The sequence below is a fragment of the Coenobita brevimanus genome, chromosome 98, assembly GCF_032717465.1.
Source record: "Coenobita brevimanus isolate Jiangsu-jjx chromosome 98, ASM3271746v2, whole genome shotgun sequence".
NCBI classification, from domain to species: Eukaryota; Metazoa; Arthropoda; class Malacostraca; order Decapoda; family Coenobitidae; genus Coenobita; species Coenobita brevimanus.
Genome location: NC_137051.1, coordinates 32,699,162 through 32,720,386, shown reverse-complemented (window position 1 = coordinate 32,720,386; position 21,225 = coordinate 32,699,162). Strand labels below are relative to the sequence as shown.

The following is a 21,225-nucleotide window of genomic DNA, read 5'->3' as shown; positions in this document are numbered from 1 at the left end:
CAAGCCCCAGCAAACAAGTCCCCAGGTCTGCCATGAAGAGCCTTACTCCTGAGATGAAATTAGACATAATATGGAGACAGGAGAGTAGTGAAAAGACAAACAACACAGTTCGGCACCATTGCCTGGCTCCATCGACAATCTCTACAAGTTTTAAATTGGTGGAAGCTATCTAGAAGGCTGGATAAAATACTGTACATCATCTCTGCAGGCTAAAAGGACCACCTAAGCTCATGACCCTGAAATAGAATCACAAAATACACAAATATTGATTCAGATTGAGGAAAAAAAGGGGTTAATACAGGTGGATGGGGGGAAAATTGGGGTCCTGGAACCAAACTCATGTTTCCCTATGTTATAATGGGTTTGCACAATGAAAAATCGCTTAGCAAATAGTGTTTCCCGAATGTAACCCGTTTGTAAAGTGGGGGCCTCCTCTATGTGTAAATGACATGTTCAAAGGACTGAGTAGTTATATGGGTTTACTTGCATATGCTACAATAATTATGAACAAAGGAATACTTTGTTAGAAGGATGTGCAAATGGATCCGAATAAACTCTTCAATAGGAGTCAAATCTGGAAAGAGGAATTAAATGGTAAAAAATTCCATATTTTAGAAATGCAAGAAATGCAAAAGGCCAAGATATGCATACATGATTGAAGAAGAGATAATAAGTAAGGCAGAGAAAGGAAAGGGCTTAGGTGTGACTATACAGGATGACCTATCACCAACACAAAAACAGGATTACTGACAAATATGAGAGTGGCTTTTAATTATATGGATGAAGACATGTTATGGGAGTTGACCCAAGACCTGGAGTCTACCTCATATGATCCAGCTGTGAGGACCTGCAGCCTATTTCATATGATCCAGCCATGAGGACTTGCAGCCTACCTCATATGATCCACCTGTGAGGACCAGCAGCCTATCTCACATGAGTGGGAATTACAATAATGCACCACAAAGTTTCTGGAAGTATATTTTATGGCTCCTTAGGGTGACTCTGATCTGACCTTTTCCACCCCTTTGATTGTTGCCAGAAGTACAGGAACACCAGACAGCATGAGCCAAAGTTACTACGTATGCAGTTTACTCTGAGCAAATTATCCCCGATCGGGAGTAGGCTATAGCACCAGTTGATCAGGGTGGTACTCCCAAGGAGGACAGGAATGCTGTCGATAGGGAGAGCTAGAACCCTTTCCACTAGCCATCGGTAAATCCTGATCATCCCCCTTTGGTGACACTTTCAATGTGACACTAACATGGAAAGTAGGCCAGCATACTCTCCCAAACACCTTTCTCTATTTCATGCACTACTCTACAATCACTTTACATACCACGCAATATACCGTATTATGTTACAGGGGTTGACACCGGCAAGGGCACGCAGGTAGAAAACTTTGCAGCCACTAACCAGTGGCAGACCTGAGGAGTGGCATGACGCAGGCTTCACCAGTGTAGTTTTGGAGGCCCTGATGGGATGCAGCTCGGATCTGTGCCAGAGGGTACAGGGAACTGAGGGTCCCAAGCTGATGCTTCCGCCCAATAGAGAGGGGCCCGAACCTGGGAGTAGCACCTCAGGAGGCTGCCCTAACAGTGGATGCAAAATGGTGGGACAGTTGCAGTGCCAAGATGCACTTGGAGGGTGTCCCTGTAGCTGTCCTAACAGGATGCCCCAATGCCACTGACAGCCACTGGCCACAGTGGGTGGGTTATGGGTTCTAGGTCCCATACCTGGATTTAGAACTGTGCAGGTGGTCTAACTGTCTTTATTTGCTGTTGACCGGCATGAAAAAAAGTGACAGGACGAAGGAAGCCTGAGAAAACTAAATCACTAAGGGGGACCAGAGTGGCATCTTCGAATGTGAGTAGTTTAATGGATATTGCATGCGAAGTAGCTGAGGCTATGAGCAGGAGGTGGGTGGATGTTGGTTGTGTACAGGAAGTTAGGTACTGGGGAAGATCAGCCAGAATGATTGCCAGGAGGGATTGTAGATATAGGCTGTTTTGCCAGGAAACTGCAGATGGATATGGTGACATGGGAGTGCTGGTTAACCCCTAGGCTGTGGCGGCCCGAAACATATGCTATGTCCATGGCGTGGGTTAACCCCTTAAACGCGGATCGTCGCTTTTGCGATGGTCGGCCCAAAGGACAGAACGGCGGATCGTCGCGTTTGCGATTTGAGTTAATTTTGAATAACCGCGGGCAAGCAGGCTCCAGCTGGTATTGTCTATCAGTACCGCCACCCGTGAGCTACGTTTAGCACACTTGACCTTTGTACGTTTGTTGCCAAGTTTCATTTTTTTTACCCACCCACGCACCAATGCGCGGCCCTCCCTCGTCGTGCGATATGGCAACGCGCAGACAGCTCATACGTGTCAATCTGCGCCGTCATCTCGCAAGCACTTTCTGCTATTGGGAAACGCTTGTTTCCCCAGTTGTCACACTGTGATTTTTTCACGCGGTTTGCCCCTGTTTAGCGTCAGTCCACGCGAATCTTCCACGGTGACACCATGTCAAATTCAAGCTCTTCCGAGTCTGTGCCTTCCAGCCCTCCGAAAAAGGGTTTTGTGACCTCAACCCCCTTCAAAACCTTACCAGGAACTGCTAAGGGACTGAGTGACTCTGCAATAGCCAGTGAACTATTGAAAGCTTCGATGGATTATGGGAGTGACGTCGGTGTTTGGTCAAGCCTGGCAGAGTCTGACACCCAATCGAGTGCTGAGTCTGTGCCAGAAGTGACTGTTTCAGTGCCAAGCACCTCAACAGGCAAGGCTCCTGTGAAAAGGGGCTTGGAATATGGGAAGGGGGCAAAGAGGAAAAGGAGTGGTGACCCAAGTTCACTGCCATTGTCCCCTACGCCACGTCACGCCACCGCCAGCCCGCCACGCACTCCCAGCCCCATTCTCTCGTCCTCCTCTTCAGCAGCCCTGTCTCCTGAGTCTTCAGAGTCGCCTTCACCACCTCGGAAGGGAAGTAGACCTTCAACTTTACGTAGTAGAGGTTTCCGTAGGCCCAGTGTTCGTGTTAGTAGAGCTAGAACTTTGTCCCCTAGTGTAAGGCTAGCTCGTAAGGAAACTCGCACTAGGAAACTCGCCAGTCATGCCACTGCGAGTGACCTTGAACCCTCAGATAATCTCCCCACCACCACCACCACTACACCAACACGACCTAGGACAGCCTCTGCCTCACGCACTGTCTCACCGCCTGCCTCACCCACTCCCACACGACCTGCCTCACCCCCCGCCGCCCCCAGCACCTCCCAGCCTAGGCAGGGCACTCTTGATGCCTTCGTGTGGTCAGAGGGCTCAGATTTTGTGCCGGAGGATCTGCCCTTTGATGACAGTGGGTGTGGAGTTCAGGCTGACTTCCCTGTCAACGAGGATGGTGAATGCTTGGACTACCTGTTGGCCTTCCTTGACAACGAGGTAATGGAGCAGATTTGTACCGAGACAAACAGGTACGAGGGGCAATCTGCTGCAGTTCGCAAAGGAGAAGGTGAGGCGGCAAAGCCATCCACGTCGCGGATGGCAGCATGGGTGCCTCTAACGATCAGGGAACTTTTTGCATTTATTGGGTTGATGTTATTGATGCCCCACAATTAGAAACATAAGCTGGAGGAATACTGGAGTTCAGACGATCTTTGCCCAACACCAATTTTCAATAAATACATGAGCCGCGATCGTTTTAGGCAGCTCATGACTTACCTTCACTTCGCGAACAATGATGAGCCTTCCCGAACTGACCCATTATGGAAAGTGAGGGGAATCCTGAACTTGATCAAGGATAAGTTTACGAGGTTCCTGCGCCCTTTCAAGAAAGTGGTGATTGACGAGTCCTTGGTTTTGTTCAGGGGCCGTCTTCGGTTTGTGCAGTATATTCCAAGCAAACGGCACCGCTTTGGAATCAAGTTTTTCGTGCTGTGCGACTGCAAGACGGGGTTCATCTTAGACTTCGTGATTTACACCGCCAGCAATGTCGATTTGGACAAGACTGACCCCCTTGGATTCTCTGGTTCTGTGGTGAAAGTGCTTTTGGAAAAGTACTTTGGCGAGAATCATGTCCTGTATACGGACAATTACTATACAGCTCCTAAACTCGCCAAGTACCTTTCTGAACACAGCGTCGGATCCTGTGGCACTGTCAGGAGCAATAGGGCACACTACCCTGCCTTCCCCGAGGCTGAAAAATCAAAGCGGGGAGACGTGCACCTGAAGAAATCTGACAAGATGCTTGCGATCAGGTGGCATGATAAGAGAGTCGTGAATGTGCTCACCACAGTACACAAGGGGGAAATGCTGGCCACAGGGAAGGTCGACAGAAGGACTGGCGAGCCTGTGATGAAGCCTGATGCTGTCATTGACTACAACATCAATATGCGGCTGGTGGACAAGTCTGACATGATGATCGGAGAGATAGACTGCCTGAGGAAGAATCGTCGTTGGTACAGGAAGGTGTTCTTGCACATGATTGATATGTGCATGCTGAATGCCTTCATCCTGTATAAAATCAAGAACAGGAAGCCAGCAAACTACTCTCTCCGAAGATTTTCTAAGACTTGTGTCTACCAGCTGCTTCAGCGTTATGGCCAAGTACTTGCAACAGGTCCCAAACGCCACCCTCAGACACCTCCAGACCGCCTACAGTGTCAGGCCTACCTTCAGCGACACCGCCTGGAGCCACTGCCTGCCACTGCCAAGAGGGGAAAAGCACTGAGGAGGTGTCATGTGTGCAGCCACACTACCAGGCAGGAAAGAACCTTTAGGCGCACCTCCTTGCAGTGCAAAGAGTGCAAAATTCCCCTCTGTGCTTACCCGTGTTTCTTTGACTACCACAGCCTGACTAGATTTTGAAAATAAGGGTAAGATTCTTGGAAATAATACTGAGAGTGACAGTGATACTAGTGTTTAGTTTTCTTTTACGTACTGACAGTGACAGTCTGATGAGTGTAAATTAGTGTATGTACTTGTAAAATCACTGACAGTGACAGTGTTTTTTGGTGTAAATAATTGTACATAGTAATAATATAAGTATTGCGAGTGACAGTCACTCCAGTGTAAGAAGTTGAAAGCATATGTTCCTATTCTATGTTCTGACAGTGACAGTTTGTTGTGTAGAAAATATTATTTTTATAACAATGGACAGTGACACTGATGAATAAGGCAAAAAACGGACAGCTACAGTGAAAGTGAGCGACAGAAATGAAGTGCGAGTGGCCGACCGGAGCGAGAATAAAGAGCCTGCCGTAAGGCTGAATAAACTCGCGCCGCGGTGGTCTTCCTCAGTCCCGATCCACAATACTGGCAGTGACAGTGATTTTTATGGCCGTAATAGTGACAAGCGAACGTTTGCGAAGTACTATGATGGAAAATAATGTAGTATACGTGTTTTTAGCCGTGAAAAGGCATATGTGTCAATAGTGACGGGAAGATCGCCGCCGCGCTGCATGTCGGCCGTGCGATCCGTTCATTTTAGCCTTATTTTCAGTGCTTATTGTACAAATACGGATTCCAAACAACCTGTACGTTGTTGTATAAAGTGTACTGTGACAGATTGAGGCTGTGGTAGAAAGAAAACCGGGTTTCTGGAGGTGTGAAAGTGAAGACTTTGTTACCCAACTTTGCAAGTCTTCACAAGTCCTTTGGTAGTCCACGAAGGCTCAACATGTGTCTCAGGAGAAAGCTGAATGTAAGTACTATATGCCATAAAAATTTTAATGCTCTAGGGTTAATCTCTGATTTTTGGCAAATATTTTCCCACAGGTACTCAGACCCTGCTACAACCCCGCCACAGCGGGAGGATCGGCCGTACACAGCCACGTTTTAGGGGTTAACCCCCAAAAGATGGGCATCGGAATGTTTTGACATACGCTCAGGAGAGGCGTAGTTGGGGGGGTGCGATATGATGGGGGGTTTGTGGGGGGGGGGGTGGTACGGAGGGGGGCTGGTGGTTGGGGGAAATGGGTTTGGGGAGTGAGTGTGGAGGGTGGAAGGTTATGGATGGGGATGGGAAGTTGGGGGTGGGAGGCTATGGATGAGGGTGGGAAGTGGGGGTTATGGATGGGGGTGGGAAGTGGGGGGTGGGAGGTTATAGATAGGGGTGGGAAGTGGGGGGTGGGAGGTTATGGATGGGGGTGGGAAGTGGGGGGTGGGAGGTTATGGATGGGGGTGGGAAGTGGGGGGTGGGAGGTTATGGATGGGGGTGGGAAGTGGGGGGGTGGGGAGGAGTGGATGGGTGGGTGAATGGTGGGTAAGGAATGGGGTGGGTTGGGGGTTGGATTGGTGGGGTGGTTTGGGAGGTGCAGGAGGGTTAGGGGTGTGGGGGTGTGAGGGTGTGGTGGGTGTAGGGGGAGGGGGATAGAGGGTGGGCAGAAGGGGGAGGGGGATAGTGGGTGGGCAGAAGGGGGTGGAGGATAGGGGGTTGAGGTGATGGGGGGATCATGGGGGAGTGGGGGGTGGTGGTTGGAGAATGGGAGGGTTGTGGGATGGGGAGGGTGGGGGTTAGGGGTGGTAGGGGATGGTAGGGGGGATTGGGGGCAGTGGCGGTGAGTTGCGGGGTGGTGGGGGAACGGCAAGTGGCGTGTGGGTGTGGTGGAAGGGAGGGTGGGGTGGTGGGGTGGGTTTGCATCGGTGGGGGGACGTGACCGCATATGCAGACACCCGTCTTTTTGGCCACAGCACCCTCAGACAGCATATGCAGACACCCAACTTTTAGGGGTTAAAGAAATTGTCCTTTCATTATGTGATTTGACCCACTTATACCTAACCAAACATGATAACATTTTAGTCAGACAAAGTTTAAACTCCACACTGACCATTCACGATCCACTCATCAAGCATAAACATGCAGCAGGCAAGAAAAATGGCCAAAAGGTACACAAAATTTCACGCAGCTCTTCCGGAATGTACAATGCAGTCTACCAATCAACGTATCCAGAATGCTATACACAGCTGAAGGGTTAAAGAAAAATGGGTGGAACATGTCATGAATAAAATGAGGGTGAGTGAAAGGATTATAAGTTAAAATTTTGTTCAGTGGGCTCATGATTTCATTTATATTGGTATATGCTTCACAGGCTGATTTGGATGATGTAGAAAAAGACAGATTCTGGGACAACTTGATACGTGCAGTAAGTGGTATGGGGAATGACGAGATGCTGTTTGGGAGGGGACTTGAATGGTCATGTGGGTGACGCATCTCAAGGATATGATGGGGTACATGGAAGATGGTACAAGGAATTTGGGAAGGCAATGAACATCATTGTGTGCAACACACAACTTCAGGAAAAGAGAAAGTAGACTGAGGGAAACAGTAGCCAGAATGACTATTTCCTGATTTGGAGGGCTGCTGGGAGGTTGGTGAAGGAAGTTAAAGTTATAGAGAAAGAAGAATGTGTGCTGCAACACAAATTACTGTTAGGTGACATGGTGTCTGAGTGGGTGGTGAAGAAGATGACCAAGGCACCTAGGAGGAAAATATGGAAGTTGAAAAACCAAGCCGTAAGGGATGCCTTCTAAAGCGAGATGAGTGGTGGCTGAATGGGGAGCTGTTGACAGAAGTGTCAATGAACAGCACAAAGCTGTCAAAAACAATTTCCTGAGAGTTAGTGACTCAGTGTGTGGATGGACAAAGGGTCCCCCCCCCCCCCAAGACATAATGTAGCATGGGTGTGGATTGGGGGTGCAGAAGCTGCAGTTAAGGAGAAAAGAAGGCTTTTCCAGGCATGGAAACAGGGTGAAAACCAAAAGGAATACTGTACTTCACTGTCAAGCATAGGGCTAGAAAAGGGGTACACAAGGCAAAATCTGAGTCTCAGAGACTTTACTGGATAACTTATATGGCACTGAAAAGATGAATAAGATATTTAAGATGACAACTCAGCTGAAGAGGAAAGACTGGGATATCAAAGGTGAGCAGTGTGTGAAGAATGATAAAGGAAAGTAGTGGTGAACGGTCAGGATATTAAAGATACCTGAAGACAGCATTAAAACCGGTTGCTGGATGAGGAGTCTGACTGGAACAGGGAAGGTTTGGAGTCAGTGGATCCAGTGTTTAGCCCTTGGCCTTTGATTGACACTACTACTGTGAGCAGGGCAATAGCCAGGATTCAGTTGGGAATGGCAGCAGGTGTGTCTGGGTTGACTGCTGAAATGTCGAAGGCCTCAGGAGATATACTGTAGGAGTGGCGTTAATTGCTGACTAGATAAATATGATTATATATGAGTGTATTGTCCTAGATGACTAGCTGAACAGTGTGATCATAAATATGAACAAGGAGAAAGGTGATACCCTGGAAAGAGGAAATTATAGAGGCATAAAACTTTTGGACCAGATAATGATGGTAAAGAGAGAGCTGTAGATGGTATGACTGGAGAAAGAGATACTCTTGATGAGATGCAGTTTGGGTTTATGCCAGGTAAAGGGACCAATGACACCATTTCCACTGTTCGACAGCTTCAAGAAAAATACATAGGAAAGAAAAGTGATCTGAACTACTTGTTAATTTGGAGAAGGCCTTTGATATAGCCCTTAGGGAGGTGGTGAAGTGGGCAATGAGCAAACTTGGGATCAAGAAGTGGGTGGTCAGGGTGGTTATCGCTATGTACATGGGAGCTCACACCCTAGTGGGAGTGAATGAAGATTTGAGTGATCACTTTTCCATGAATGCTGGCATGCATCAGGGGTCAGTCTTGAGCCCCTTATTGTAGCAGTAGTATTATTTGTTCCCTAAGCAGTCTAGTTGAACAGCCCCAAGTCCTTAAGGAAGGCCACGGCTGAGACCAGGCTTTCCCACAGGGATCTCAAAGAGTGCATGATGTGTTGTTTGCGCAGATGATTGTGTGCAATGCAGTCTTCCATAAATTGCCTAACAGTATGGGGTGCTGTGCTGAATCCTGGACAGGCATCAGAGACAGAGTCATCCAGCCTCTACTGATAACTCAAGAGGGCTGGATGATGCCCACATCTCAGCCTGGCCAAGTGGACCCTGTCCTCACAAGGGAGATAGGATTCAGAAGGGTGGATATCAGGAGGCTGTGCATGCAGCTGTGTGTTGTCTTTAAGTGACTGGATGGAGCGGCGAGTCATTTGAGTATGGATATACATCTGGAAGCAGGTCTGAGGTGGGCGAGGGTGGAGAGATGACAATATTTGTATATGATATCGTGTGCTGGGTGTTGTTTGGATGTTCCTTGGTGTGTGTGGATGTACTGCCATGTAGTGTAGTGGATAGTGTGGGTTTGTGGAGGCTGCGGCGAGAATTTGGGTGCCTCTCATGTCTAGATGATCCCTGACTTTGAGCACTTTGGTTTCTTGGTGTAGGTAGTCTGTGGGTGTAGTAGCTGTGCAGCCTGTGATTATTTTTAAGGCCTTGTTCTGTATGGTCTGTAGAGTATTGTAGTGTATTTTACTATGGTTAGAAGCCCAAGCAGGGCTTGCGTAGTTCATCACTGAAAGAATATATTGTTTGTATACTGTGGTGGTGGTTTCTTTGTTATGTCCAAATGTTGTATGGGCAAGTGACCTTAGGGCATTGAGTCTTGGTGTTAATTTATCTTAAATGTTTGTTATGTGTTGTTTAAATGACATTGATGTACGAGTATTGTATGTTTCACCAAGGATTTTATGTGTGTGTGTGTGTGTGTGTGTGTGTGTGTGTGTGTGTGTGTGTGTATTTACCTATTTGTAGTATACAGGAATTGAGCAATGCTCGTGTTGTCCTGTCTCCATATCCACATTTATCTAGTCTACTTTTACACACATGAATGTTTTTCTCCTGCACCACCTTTTCGTCTAAGTCATTCCAAATATTTGTGTATTTACCTAATATACCTAATTGTGATATACATGAAATGTGCTATGCTCGTGGGTCTCGTCGCTGTTTCGTGGTAATTCAAATTTAGTTTTAAACTCGTTTAAGTTTTTAGACTGGACGATCTCTTTCTCCAGGCTATTCCATAAGTCTATACTTCTGTAAGGAAAGCTATATTCTTAATATTCTTCAAGCAGCTTGAATTTTTCAATTTCATTCCATGTCCTCTTGTTGCTCTCTTATCCCATACAAACAGATCTTCTCGGTCAATTTTATCTACTCCTATCATGGTCCTAAACACTGCAATCATGTCTCCCCTCTTTCTCCTTTCCTATAAGGAAGGCACATCCAGCCTCTCTCTGTATGACAGATCTGCCAGACTGGGGACCATCTTGGTTGCTGTTCTTTGTATTCTCTCAATCTTGTTTATATCTTTCTTTTTGTGTGGGGACCACACTACCGCTGCATATTCTAACCTGGAGCGGATCATGGCCACTATCAATTTTTTCATCATCTCCTCATCCATAAAATGAAATGCTACTCTTATGTTAGTCAAGAGTTCATACGTCTCTCTAACTATCTTTTTAACGTGTTTTTCAGGTTACAAACTATCTTGGACCAGCACTACCAAATCTTTCTCTTCTCTCACTTTTGTCATTAACTCATTACTCAACAAATAATTCAGTGATGGCCTCCTGGTACTTTTACCCATTTCCAATATTTTACATTTCTTTACATTAAATTTCGTTTCCCACATCCGGCTCCAATCATGTATCCTATCCAAATCCTCCTGCAACATTTTACAATCCTCCTCAACCTCTACCTTCCTCAAGATCTTACAACATCAGAAAACAGACTTGCATAACTGTTCACTCCATCTACCATATCAATGACATAAATCAGGGACATTACTGGTGCCAACACCGAGCCTTGAGGGACTCCACTTGTTACTTCCCTCCATCCAGACATCCTATCCATTATTACTGTCTTCATTTGTCTGTCTCTCAAAAAGTCTCTCTTCCATTCCAGGAGTTTCCCCTTCAGTCCTCCTATATATTCTAGTTTCCACATTAGCCTCTTATGAGGTACCTTGTCGAAGGCCTTCTCTAAGTCTAATTACACACAATCCACCCGACCATCTCTCTCTTGTACCACGTCAATCGCTCTTGAGTAAAGGTTCAACAAGTTGGAAACACATGACCTTCCACTTCTGAATCCAAACTGACATTCAGCCAAAATATTCATCTCTTCTAGATATTTTATCCAACTGTCTTTCAGGATTCTCTCACACAATTTTGCGACCATGCTGGTTAGAGACACTGGTCTATAATTCAGGGGTTTTTCCCTGTTTCCTCCCTTATAAATTGATACCACATTTTCCCTCTCCCATTCTTGTGGCACTTTCCCCTCTTCCAGAGAACACACAATTAAATTGCGAATTTTATCTGCCAGTTGTTCTCTGCATTCCTTCAGTACCCAATTAGAAATACCATCAGGTCCTGGGGCTTTCCTTACATCTTGAGTTTCCAGTAATTTATACACTTCCTGTATCTCCACTTTTATATCTTTTATCACCGGTACATTTCTAGTCACTCCCTCCCCTTCCACAAACTCTTCTTCATTAGTGAAAACTGATTGGAAACATTTGTTCATTATTTCAGCTTGCTTTGCCGCATCTTTATAGACCTCTCCTACTTTCAGTTTGGTGATTCCTTCCTTTTGTTTCAGTTTGCCATTGACAAATCTATAAAACAGTTTGGGTTCATCCTTGCATTTGTCTATTATACCTTTTTCGAAATTCCTTTCTTCTTCTCTACGTATTCTTATGTATTTATTTCTAGTTCATTTATATTCTTCCTTTGTTCTGTTGTTATCACTCTTTCTCCAGTTGTTCCACGCCTTATCTCTCTCTTTTTTTGCTATTATACAACTTCTATTAAACCACTCCTTTTTCCTGTTTTCTTTCCCCCTTACTCTTGGTACAAATTTTTCCACTCCCAAATTATAGAGGTCTAGAAAGATATCCCACTTATTCTGTATCTCTCTTGCTTCTCTGAATTTTCTCCAATCCACATTTTCAAAAAATGGTCTCAATCCTGTAACATTTGCTTTCCCAAAGTTGTATCTTCCCTGCCTATGAAGCTCATCTCTTGGCTCCACGTTCCCTATTATCATCTGGAACTCAATGACCACATGATCACTTTTTCCTATGGGCTAGAAACATTTCAATGATTCTATTACGTTGGGTTCTTTGGTAAACAGTAAATCTAACCTTGCTGGTGTGTCCTCACCTCGGAACCGTGTCTCTTTATTGACCTATTGCGTCATCACATTATTCATTATTATATTTAATAATATAGTGCCCCACGAATCCTCGTTGCCTCCTGAGTCCTATTCCTCCCAGTTCACCTCCTTACAGTTAAAGTCACCCACCAAAATAATATTGTTGCTTTTCTGAATTATTTTTTGTAAATAACTACCCATATCTGACAACATCTGATATTCGTCAACATTCCAAGCTCTCGTCTTAGGGGGAACATACACTACCGCTGTAACTCTCTTGGCATTCTCTCCAGTTTCTAATTTCATATATATCACTTCAGCCCTGCCTTGTCCCACTTCCACAGTATCTACATTTATGTTGTTCTTCACTGCTATCATCGTTCCTCCTCCCGTTTTTTCTTTTCTGTCTCTTCTCCACAGTTTGTATTTACCATCTCCCAAATGAACATCAATATTTTCTCTTAATTTGGTCTCTACAAAGCACATGACATCAGGTTCATGTTCCCTCTAGAAATCGTTGATTTCAAGCCTTGCCGATATTAAACCATCAACATTAGTATATACCACCTTCAAATTATTTTTGATGTTTTTTATACCCTCTTCTCTCCTTCTCTCCGTCGGTACCACTTCCTCAATTTTTGATCTTTCATAGCCATCCCCCTTATTTTCCCTCACTTCTATTACTTTCATATCCATCACTCTCCAAAAAAAAGTATTACATTCTTCTTCTGTCCTCTTATCATTTTTTTCCTTTACTTGTTCCTTCAATGATTTTAAAACTTCTCTTTCTTCTTCATTCAGATCTTTTCTTATTAAAATATTTTCCATCCCTGCCTCTTTGCTTAGTTTCCAGGTCACTTTAAGTATATCATTTACAACACTTTGTGATGACAACTTGACTCTCACTGGTCTTGTTTCCCCTAACTTATAAGGCCCTATCCTCCTTACTACCTCAATTTCTTTTTCCCACTTGTCTCCTTCGGGATCAATCTTGCCTAATATTCTTCTCACCAGGTTCATGTCTCTCTCGAGTCTCACGGATCTAACCTTTTTTTCCTCCTCCCTGTTTCCAAATATTACCACAAATCTGTTCCTTTGTACAGTTTCTCTCACTATTTTCTCTTTTTTCTTCAGTATTTTCACTACGTTTTCTTCCATTTTTTTCTTGTTCATTTCTCTTTCTTCCTGGATGATTTCTCTTAAGCTGACCACTTCTTTCTGTTCTTCTTCTACGTGTGCCCACTTTGCCTTATGCTCTTCTAATACACTACTCACCTTCTCCGTTTTATTAGTACTCTCTTCTAGTTTTCTCCTCAATTCACGCTTCAAATTCCTGATCTCCTCATTCGCCGTCTCATTGGACTGGATCAAACTCTGTATAGTAATCTCAGTATTTTCACACGCATCCTTTAACACTAGATTCTCCACTTTCTTTTCAAGTTCACTAATCCTCATAATCAATGTTTTAACCAGATCCATGACATTAGTATTTCTATCAAATCCTGGAAATTCGAGTCTCTCAATGTTTACATTATCAGCCATGTTTGAGATTGGTTACAGTACCAAAAACAGCTGTTACTGAAAATACTACAAACATTCATGTATACTCTTGCCAATAAATCTTTACATTTTTGGTAGTCTATATTAACTTACAGTATTTTAAACTTAAAACAAGACCATAGGAGACAGGACAAACATAATTCCTGAAAACTACTTAAGGTTTGCAGTGGTGGCTGGGAGCAGTCAAGATACGTCCTTTCGCTCTGGCTGTTCGCTCGTGTGTGTGTGTGGGGGGGGGGGATGTGACTGTGTTTTGCTGTCCACGTGAGAAGGGTCACTGAAGATTTGGCTGGCGCTATTTTGAGCCTGTTTGTGGTGAACCATTCGTGTAGTGTGTTGAGGTAAGGTTGGAGGATGTGTGTGGCTGTGTTTGCATTTTGGTGTGTACATGTAAGAGTTATGTTGTCTGCATAGGAAGCTATGTGTATCTGTGGTGTGTGGGTATGTCATGCATGTATAGGTTAGAGAGTGTAGGGGACAAAACAGATCCTTGGGGGAAGCCATTTGTGAAGTTTCTGATGTTGAAAGACTGACCTGCAAATGTTACATGTGCACATCTGCCTGCTAAGTAGTTTGCCAGCCAACTATTGATGTTATTGTGCATGTTTGTGTTCAATATTTTGTTTGTGAGGTTGTGGCAGGGGATGGCATCAAAAGCTTTGCTACTGTCTAGTGTGACTAGGAGTGTTCTGTGTGATGATGTAGTTGAATTCATGCCATTAAAAACTCAGTGTAAGGTCTGTAAGAGGAGTGTTTGTGGAGTGTAATGGCCTAAAACCATGTTGTGATGGGGCTACGAGGGTGTGCGGTGTAACAAGTTGTAATACCAGTCATTCAGTGACTTTGGACTGGGTGCAGAGGTGTGTGATGGGGTGGTGTGAGGAAGGGAACATGGGATCTTTATTGGTTTTGGGGATAGTGATAATAGTACCACGCTTCCAGATGTTAGGTATCATGTTGTGCAAACAGCTGTAGTCTGATATGCTGGTGAGTGCTTGTATGCCTTGTGGTCTAATGTGTTTAAGGTGTATGTTGCTTATGTTGTCTGGTCCACAGGCAGATGAGTGCTTGAGGTTGGTAATGATGTGTTTCATCTGGGTGCAAGTGAAAGGTGCAAAGTGGGTCTGTGAGAAACTGTCTCTTATGTTGGATGACACGTCAGTCATCACGATGGGGGTATAGATGGCTGACATGTGAAAAGTGATTGATGAGAGTGTTTGCTTGTTGTTTGTTTGAAGTGATGGTGTCTGTTGTGATGGCAGCATGTGATTGTGCTGATGCTGTTTAGTGTTTTGTACAGTTTGCTGGTGTTTGTTTTGTGATCAAGTGTTTGGAGACAGTTATTCCAGTTTAGTATCTGCTGTTCTGATATTTTATTGTTTATTTAAGAGTTGAATTTTTGTATCTGTTGTATGGTGTCTTGTGTATGGGGTGTTTGGGGGTGTCGCAGTGTGTTCCGTTGACTGATGAGGCCTTGTATTTCTGGTGTGAAGTTGGGGTTGTGTGTCTTTCTGTTGCCTCTAGGGATGTGCCTTTTGTCTGCATTTTGAATAATTGTATTGAAAGAGTGCACAGTGGTGTTGATGTTTGTGATGGATGTACTGTATAATGTTTCAAAGTGTTCGTCTGTTTCAGCTGTGAAGGCCTGCCAGTTGGCTCTCTTATAATTAGTGTAAATGCGTCTGTGGCCACCTGGGATGATTCTGGTTTTGGTAGTGATGATGCCTGTGAGGTGGTCAGAGCCAAGGGTTTTGACCACTCTCCATGATGTTGTGGGGGCAAGGTTTGGGGAGTAAAAGGTGATGTCTAAGGATCATGGGAGGAAGACGGCTTGGTGTGGGATATAGTTATGTTGATGGAGATTATTGAGTATGAAAAGATTATCTGTTTGGGATTGTAGTACCAGCCCTCTGTCTGTGTCAAGGTTGCTGACATGCCAGGCTGACACCTAGGCATTGAAATCACCATGCAGGATGATGTTGGTCTGTTAGTGATGTGGTGTATTTGTGGAGAGCAATTGTGTGGTACTGTGGGGGACAACTGGGAGGGAATGTATGTATTGGCAACTGATAAGTGAGATTTGTTACCAGTGCATATTTTAATTGATTGTATTTCTGTTGTGGTGTCATGTGGGGCAGAAGTGACTCTGTGTGTGCACTAGTATCTGAAAAGTTGTGTTGTAGAGTTTGGCAATTTGGTTGCATCAGAAAATGACATCACAAGCATTACTAACGTATACTGCTGTAGCTAACAAGTGCATGCTGTACAGGTGTTGAAAAGCTGATGCCATCAGATGGAAATGTGTAAGGCTGGTTAGAAAGGTGTTCAGGGAGTGTAGCATTCTCAAGCCATGCTGTGAGGGAGGAAGGAGAACAGAGGTGTGACTTATAAGAAACTGGTATTCCATTACCCTGGATGGCATTCTCTGAAGTGTTATTCATCTGTACAAAGAAGGTACCTTGTTTAGTTCAAGTATAGTGAAGCTTGTTCCAAGTTTCCAGATGGGTATGCTGCAATGTGCAAATGAGAATCTGCAGATTTTTGTGAGAGCATGGATGGCGTGTGCTGAGATGTGTTTCAGATGCAGGTTCCTGATACCATCTGACCCTATGATTGTAGAGTTCTTGGTTTTCTTGGTAATGGTACATGTCTGTTCTGGAGTGAAGGGGGTTATGCTGTGTAGCACGGAAAGGACTGCCTATGCAGAGAAGCCAGTTACTCAGACTTAGTGTCATATTGGTATAAGGTGACTCTGGTCTGCACAGTAGGATGCAAGGAATCTGAAGATAATGACAGTGAGATATAGTCACTTACCTCTTCAACATTGATGTTATCCTTTGCACTTGTCTCATAGAGCTTAATGTTCATCTGATCGGCAAAACGCTTGGCATCTTCATAGAGAACAACTTTGCGGTCAGGGCAGTCATTTTTGTTACCAACTGCAAAAATCAAAGCAGGATATACACTAATTGCAGCATCAATTAGGAAAAAGGATGACTAAACTGTAAAATGCTTAGCTACATACTAAACAACATACATAACTGTTTTTAAAATAGCCTCTATTGATCAATGATACAATGCTACACGAAATACAAAGGATACAGTGCCTCAATGAAAACTGCGATTACTAGAAAGTTTTAAGGAAGCGTCTCTTTCTCTTATCATTCTTCTTTTTGTAAAACACCAACTGCTCCAAAAATGAGTTATTTCTACCTGAGTTGATATCACATTAGTCATGTCACACCTTCTTCTGCAGGAGTTATGTACCAAAACACCACACGAATGTTGGATTCCAAGAATAACCCAAACCTACCAGAGAAGTCACAATTTTCAATGTTTAATCTATTCCTTATACACCCACTAAAACACCTGTAAATGCATTTTATGGCACATAAATACATCCTAGAAAGACAGTATAGGATGATATACAAGCCATTGTGGGTAGTGTACCATACCCATCATAAGATGATGACGATAAAAGTTTGCAGTGTGCTCAACAGCACATACCTGTACAGGGTAACTGGACAAATAAACTGTACAGACTCCATCAGGCCCATATGGCTTATTAGTACTGAGGCCTGTGATGGTAGAAAAAACATCAGCTGAAGAAATTTAATGTCAGCCATGAGGAAGTCAGAAGGGGGAAGTGATGGAGGAACAGCACCGGAATCATCTAAGGTGGAATTGGAGGAGAAAGTCCGAACAAAGAGATCTGGTTTATCAGTAGAAGAAATACTACAGAGCCATCAGAGTAGAAAAGAGGAGGAAAAGATGATGAGGTAAAGTTGTTAGATAGGTTTTTGGCAAGGTGCCAGAAGGAGCAGGAAGAATTCGAGTTGGTGAGTTGAGAGAATTTCTTAAAAATAACATTTGTTATTACACTTATCACTACAAAAGCTGTTCACCTCCATTTATCACTGGAACCCTTTTTGGACTCATCTATATTCGAATTTCTATCTGAATTAAAATTATTTGTCTGGTGGTCCAAAAAGATCCGAATTAACCGATTTCCGAATTATTCGGGTACGAATTAGAGAGGGTTTACTGTGTGTGTATATATATATATATATATATACTGTATACATATATACAGTAGGCTCGCACAGTGCGCGTCATCACAGTGCGCGATTCGCATTGAGCGCGAGTGACCAAAAATCATAACCAAAAACCCTTGAATGCGCGAGTTTACCGCACAGAACGCGAGGCAGAGGCAAGGAGTGGCTCAAAAATGCCATTTTCTATTAGTGCGCGACCACCCCTCACACAGCGCGTCACGTGTCGTCATGTTGATGCGCAGAAATTCCTAGGCATTCTACTATGCAGCTTGGGGTACAAGGGAGTGGGCGCGCCATAACAGTCCTGGCTCATGCACTGTGCGGATCCGCTCTCTACAGCTAACCTGTCATGTACAACGTGTGGTATTTTTTGTGTTGCTCCATCCTTGCCTGTACTTCGCCGCACCATGGCTCCAACCCCAAGAGTTAAGAAATTTCTAATGCATGCCACCAAGTTCCCGGCTGGGACAGGGAACAGTTTAAGGATTTGAATTTCATGAAAGCACACTTTCCTGATCTACCAGATGACCCGCCGACATGTCATAAAAGTATCCCCGCTAATACCAATACACCAGTCCTGTATGAGACAGCCCTAGCATGTATTCAATATGGACGGTGGGTGTTAGTGCCGAAGTGGTGACATGTAGAGAGGAGTATGGTATGTAGGAGGACTACTGGGCCTTGAGAGCAGGCTGTGGAGCCTATGCCCTGAGTCGGACACAAAAAAAAAAAAGTTAAAGATCATTAAGATGAAGGTGGAGGGTCAAGGAAACACTGCCATCAGGAGAGCCCTAGGACTGGCTGAATCTACAGTGAGAAGTATGTGGAAGAACCGTGAAGCCATAAAGGCTGTAGTGAAGACGTACGGTGCCTCTGACCTAGACGGCCGTTCACGGGTGGGAAATTGTGCTATGATACTAATGGAGAGCTATCTTGCCACCTTCATAATGAGGAAGGAAAAGGAAGTTGTTCCACTGAATGGAAGATTTATTCAGAACCAAGCCCAGCTCTTTTACAAGGCAGCATCTCGCAGGTTAAAAGTGGAAAAACCTTTCAGGGCATCGGTTGGATGGCTGGATTGTTTTCTCAAGTGCAAGAAACTCCGTTACCTGAAAGTGTCTGGTGAACGTGCCTCTGCCGACGAGCTGGCCGCGAGAGACTATCCTGCGATATTTAGAGTGATTATTGAAGAGGGAGTGTACACCAAGGACCAGATCTACAACATCGATGAAACGTTGTTATATTACAAGGCCATGCCCAAATCAACTTACATCGCTAAAAGACAGAAACAGGCCCCTGGTCGCAAGCTCCAGAAGTGTAAGATGACGGTAATGTTCGCTGTAAACCTGTCGGGGAGCCACAAGATGAGGCCAGTTGTTGTACACACAGCTTCACACCCAAGGTGCTACAAAAACCTCACGAACATGGATGCAAGTGGCATGTATTGGTACAAGTCTGCAAATGGTTGGATGAACGGGAACATTATGGCAGACTGGTTAACAAGGCGGTGTGTCCCTGATGCCGGGGCCAAGTGTCGGGAACTGGCCATTCCATTTAAGATACTCCTTGTGCTTGATAATGCACCAAGTCACCCTCCATACCTTGAAGATCTGCATAAGGATTGTTGTGTTGTGTTTCTGCCGCTCCACACGACGTCACTAGTGCAGCCACTGGATCAAGAACTAATCGCCACTGTGAAGCACTTCTACCATATGCAAGTGTACGACTACCTACGCAGGAAGACTGACACACAAGAGGAGCTTCATGCCCTACACGAAGATCACGACGAAGACCTTGATGAGGCATCTGCTCCCGTTCCATCTCTACCAGCACCTGTATCCCGACCTGCCACAGATGCCATAACTGTTGAGGCATTTTGGCGTAATTTTACAGTGAAGGACACAGTTGAATTTCTCCTACAAGCCTGCCACCAGATTACACCTGCAACGGTGAACCATGCGTGACAAATGCTTGTGCCTCACTTATGCACGACCCAGGAGACGGCCATTCAACCACTGGCCGAGGCTGAGGCAGCAACATTGACAGCAGCACAAGCTGTACCAGGTTTCGAGGACATTACATTGGCGGACATACAAGAAGTGCACACTGCTACTGAGGAACAGCCTCCCGAGGAAGTGTTGCAACGGATAGACGAGGTTGACACAGAGCCCGACGCTAGGCAGAGTCAAGCTGAGCAGCCTAGGGTGATGGAAGGCAGGACTGAGCTGTGTATGTCAAACATTAGCAAGATCCTTGCTGCCGTGGATAAGCTCAAGGAAGAGGTGAAGGAACAGGAAGTGAGCAACCTAAGAATGGAGGAACTTCTGGTTGGTATCAACAAACTCTTCCGTTTCTACAAAGACAGGCACAAGGAAGAAATAAACAGAAGACAGATGCTCATAACAAGCTACACACAGCAGGCTCAAGTTGGTGAAATTGCGGAACCAGCGACATCGTCTGGTCCTGTTCCTGTTGAGGATGAAGAGGATGCAATGTCAGAAGTGTCAGCATTGGACTTTGAAGGGTTTATGGCCGAAGTGAATGACTTTGATGCTCCTGGGGAAGGTGATCAAGAGGAGTCTGTGGAGGGAAGTGTTGGTGCGGTGGGGAATGCGACGCTGTAAGTGTTGCCGTGCCTCGGAACCCCTGATATTTAAGGTCAATAAGCCTGTTGTCTACTGTTGTTAAGGTGACTACCCATATTTTTGTTATTGTAGCTATAGCTTTAGTACAATGTCTGAAAAATATGACCTTTATTATGTCTCTAAGGGCCAAAAAATGTCCAGGTATGAGGGGGTACCGCCCATATGTAACTATTCCCATAAGATTATGTAACCCAGTACGCGAATTCCCAGTGCGCGAGGTCGTGGACCGCCCAATCTCTCGCGCACTGTGCAAGCCTACTGTATATATATATACACAGACACTGTAAAGCCTTGATACAACAGACTTCAATAGACCGGAATTCGCTTTCTTTGGAAACGACAAGCTACCGGACTAAATTCTATATATTGGAAAAAGTCCAATAAAACCAGAAGCATTCCGGACTGGCTGGCCACTTAATGTTCACCACAATTAGGTAAATAAAAAACATGTTTATCAGAGTACAGTACAATACAGTAATCCCTCATTTATCCGGATAAAATAGAGCCAAAGGCATATCCAGGTAGTGGCAACATCCGGATAATGAACACTATTCCCCTACCACACCCAAACCCTACTTATACCCACCTCCAACCTATACCTAACCTGTTTGTACAGTGCCCATGCTCAATCTGGCACTGCTTTCTGGTCATTCAGGCACATTTAGACATCAAAACACACACATAGGCATATCAAAAATGATGGTAAACACCAAGAAAACCATGCAGAAAAAACACTGAACAGCAAAAAACACCTTACCTATACACTACTGTATGTACAGTACCCCTCCTTATTTTGGTAGTGTTTTCAGGCCATTCTGCCATGTTCTGACATCAAAACATACATAGGATTATCCAAAATAATTTTCAACAC

The 21,225-nt window shown here is 44.7% G+C and overlaps 1 protein-coding gene across 1 annotated transcript in view; it reads right to left on the bottom strand.

The window, feature by feature from the left end:
• Positions 1 to 21,225, bottom strand: part of Rab35 (RAS oncogene family member Rab35) — a 274,727-nt gene that overhangs the window by 73,854 nt on the left and 179,648 nt on the right. Inside the window, exon 4 of the mRNA XM_080283741.1 lies at positions 16,469 to 16,593. Coding sequence (XP_080139867.1) covers positions 16,469 to 16,593 — 125 coding nt within the window. The remainder of the gene's footprint in view (positions 1 to 16,468; positions 16,594 to 21,225) is intronic.